Genomic DNA, 1,820 nt, shown 5'->3' on the forward strand with positions numbered 1-1,820 from the left:
TGTATTAGATAAGTGTCTTAGTTCCTATTCTTCAACCTAAAATTTTATAACCCACTTTAATCATTCAAAAATGATTAGCTTATAAATATATATATATATAGATACACATTTATAGTAAGCTTGTGACTTGAATTTTTGAATTAGAAATTATGGTGCTAAATAGCTTTGCTCTTAAATATGCCCGACTATACAAATAAATATGATGGTTACATACAAGTATAAATTGAATATGGAGACTCCAGTGTTTTAAAACCAATGCAGAGAGACTTAGAGTTGTTAAGAAATGAGCTATTTTAGTTCTTTAAAGTATATTTCACAGCTGCTATGATGTGTCTGGCACTGATTCCAAACATATCCAGCAATTCCCCAGGTTTCCCACTTCGAGGCAGCTCCGTCACCGCCAGCCGATGAACGTGGATGTCGGGCTCTCCGGAGACGGCTGCACACACAGCTTCTCCAATGCCACCTTCTAGATAGTGGTCTTCCACAGTGATAATCCGGCCACCTGTGGCTTTTGCACTGGAGATGATGGTGGCAGCATCCAATGGTTTAATGGTGAATAGGTCAATGACACGAACAGAAATGCCTTGCTGGAAAAGATCATCAGCAGCTGCTAAGGCTTCATGGAGAGTAACTCCAGCTCCGATAACTGTCACCTTGTCCTGGGCACTCTGGTGGATGACCTTGGCCTGTCCGACCTCAAAAGGTTCATGTGGGGTATAGATCACTGCAGTTTCCGGCTGACTGGTCCGAATGAAGCACATTCCCTTGGTACTGGCAGCCAGATAAACAGCGTGCTCCGTGGAGACGGCATCGCTTGGATAGAAGATGGTGCAATTGGGAATGCTTCGGAACATGGCCAGGTCCTCTAGCGCCATCTGGTAGGGTCCATCTTCACCAAAGGACACCCCGCAGTGAGAACCAATCAGATTGATGTTGGTGTCCGAGATGGCACCCATTCGGATCTGATCGAAGGCGCGGGTGAAAAAGGCAGCAAAGGTACTGGCAAAGGCAATGGTCCGCCCTCGGGTAGCACACCCCAGAGCCACGCTCACCATGTTCTGCTCGGCCATCAGACACTCTATGTAGCGCTCCGGATGCTCTTTCTTGAAAATCTCGGAGTAGATGGAGTTTTTCGGGTCACAGTCCAAAACAATAACTCTTTTGTGAGCATGGCCCAGTTTAGCCAGGGCCAAACCAGAGGCTTTTCCGGTGGCTATCTTCTCGCCCAGTCTGTAAGCAGGAGGCGAGGCCATTTTCACGTTATTGGTGTTGATCTGCGGCGAGTCTTCCACGGGGGCCTTGGGTGTGAGATGGCGGTTGGATCTTATTTGACTCTCCAGGGATGCGATAACTGCATCGGCTTGCTCTTCGGCATCCTCCATGTGGGGCTCACCTCGACCCTTGAAGGTCTTGGCGATGACGGCGGTGGGCTTGTTCTTCACTTGCGCTGCTTGCCAGAAGGCCTGGCACAGCGCCTCCACGTCGTGGCCGTCCACCGAGTAGGCGTTCCAGCCGAAGGCTTCGCAGCGCCGCCGGTACACGTCGGGGCGGCGGCCCGGCGGGGCGGCGCCGCTCTGCCCCAGGCGGTTCACGTCCAACACCGCCACGAGGTTGTCCAGGTTGTACTGGGAGCCGAAGGCCAGCGCCTCCCAGACGGAGCCCTCCGAGGACTCGCCATCTCCCAGGAGGCAGAACACCCGGTAGCTGGCCTTGTCCAAGTACTTGCCGGTGAAGGCCAGGCCGCAGGCGGCGCCCAGGCCCTGCCCGAGGGAGCCCGTGGCCACGTCCACGAAGGGCAGGCGCGGGGAGGGGGGGCC

At 52.9% G+C, this 1,820-nt stretch overlaps 1 protein-coding gene across 1 annotated transcript; it reads right to left on the bottom strand.

The window, feature by feature from the left end:
* Window positions 1-293: 293 nt before the first annotated feature.
* Window positions 294-1,811, bottom strand: Tktl2 (transketolase-like 2; the record flags this gene model as incomplete). The annotated part of the gene is made up of 1 exon (XM_013023599.1): window positions 294-1,811. A coding segment is annotated over one exon (1,518 nt), but the record flags the coding sequence as incomplete, so codon positions are not given.
* Window positions 1,812-1,820: the final 9 nt, after the last annotated feature.

This window comes from Dipodomys ordii, unplaced genomic scaffold (assembly GCF_000151885.1).
Source record: "Dipodomys ordii isolate 6190 unplaced genomic scaffold, Dord_2.0 Scaffold4, whole genome shotgun sequence".
Classification (NCBI taxonomy): domain Eukaryota; kingdom Metazoa; phylum Chordata; class Mammalia; order Rodentia; family Heteromyidae; genus Dipodomys; species Dipodomys ordii.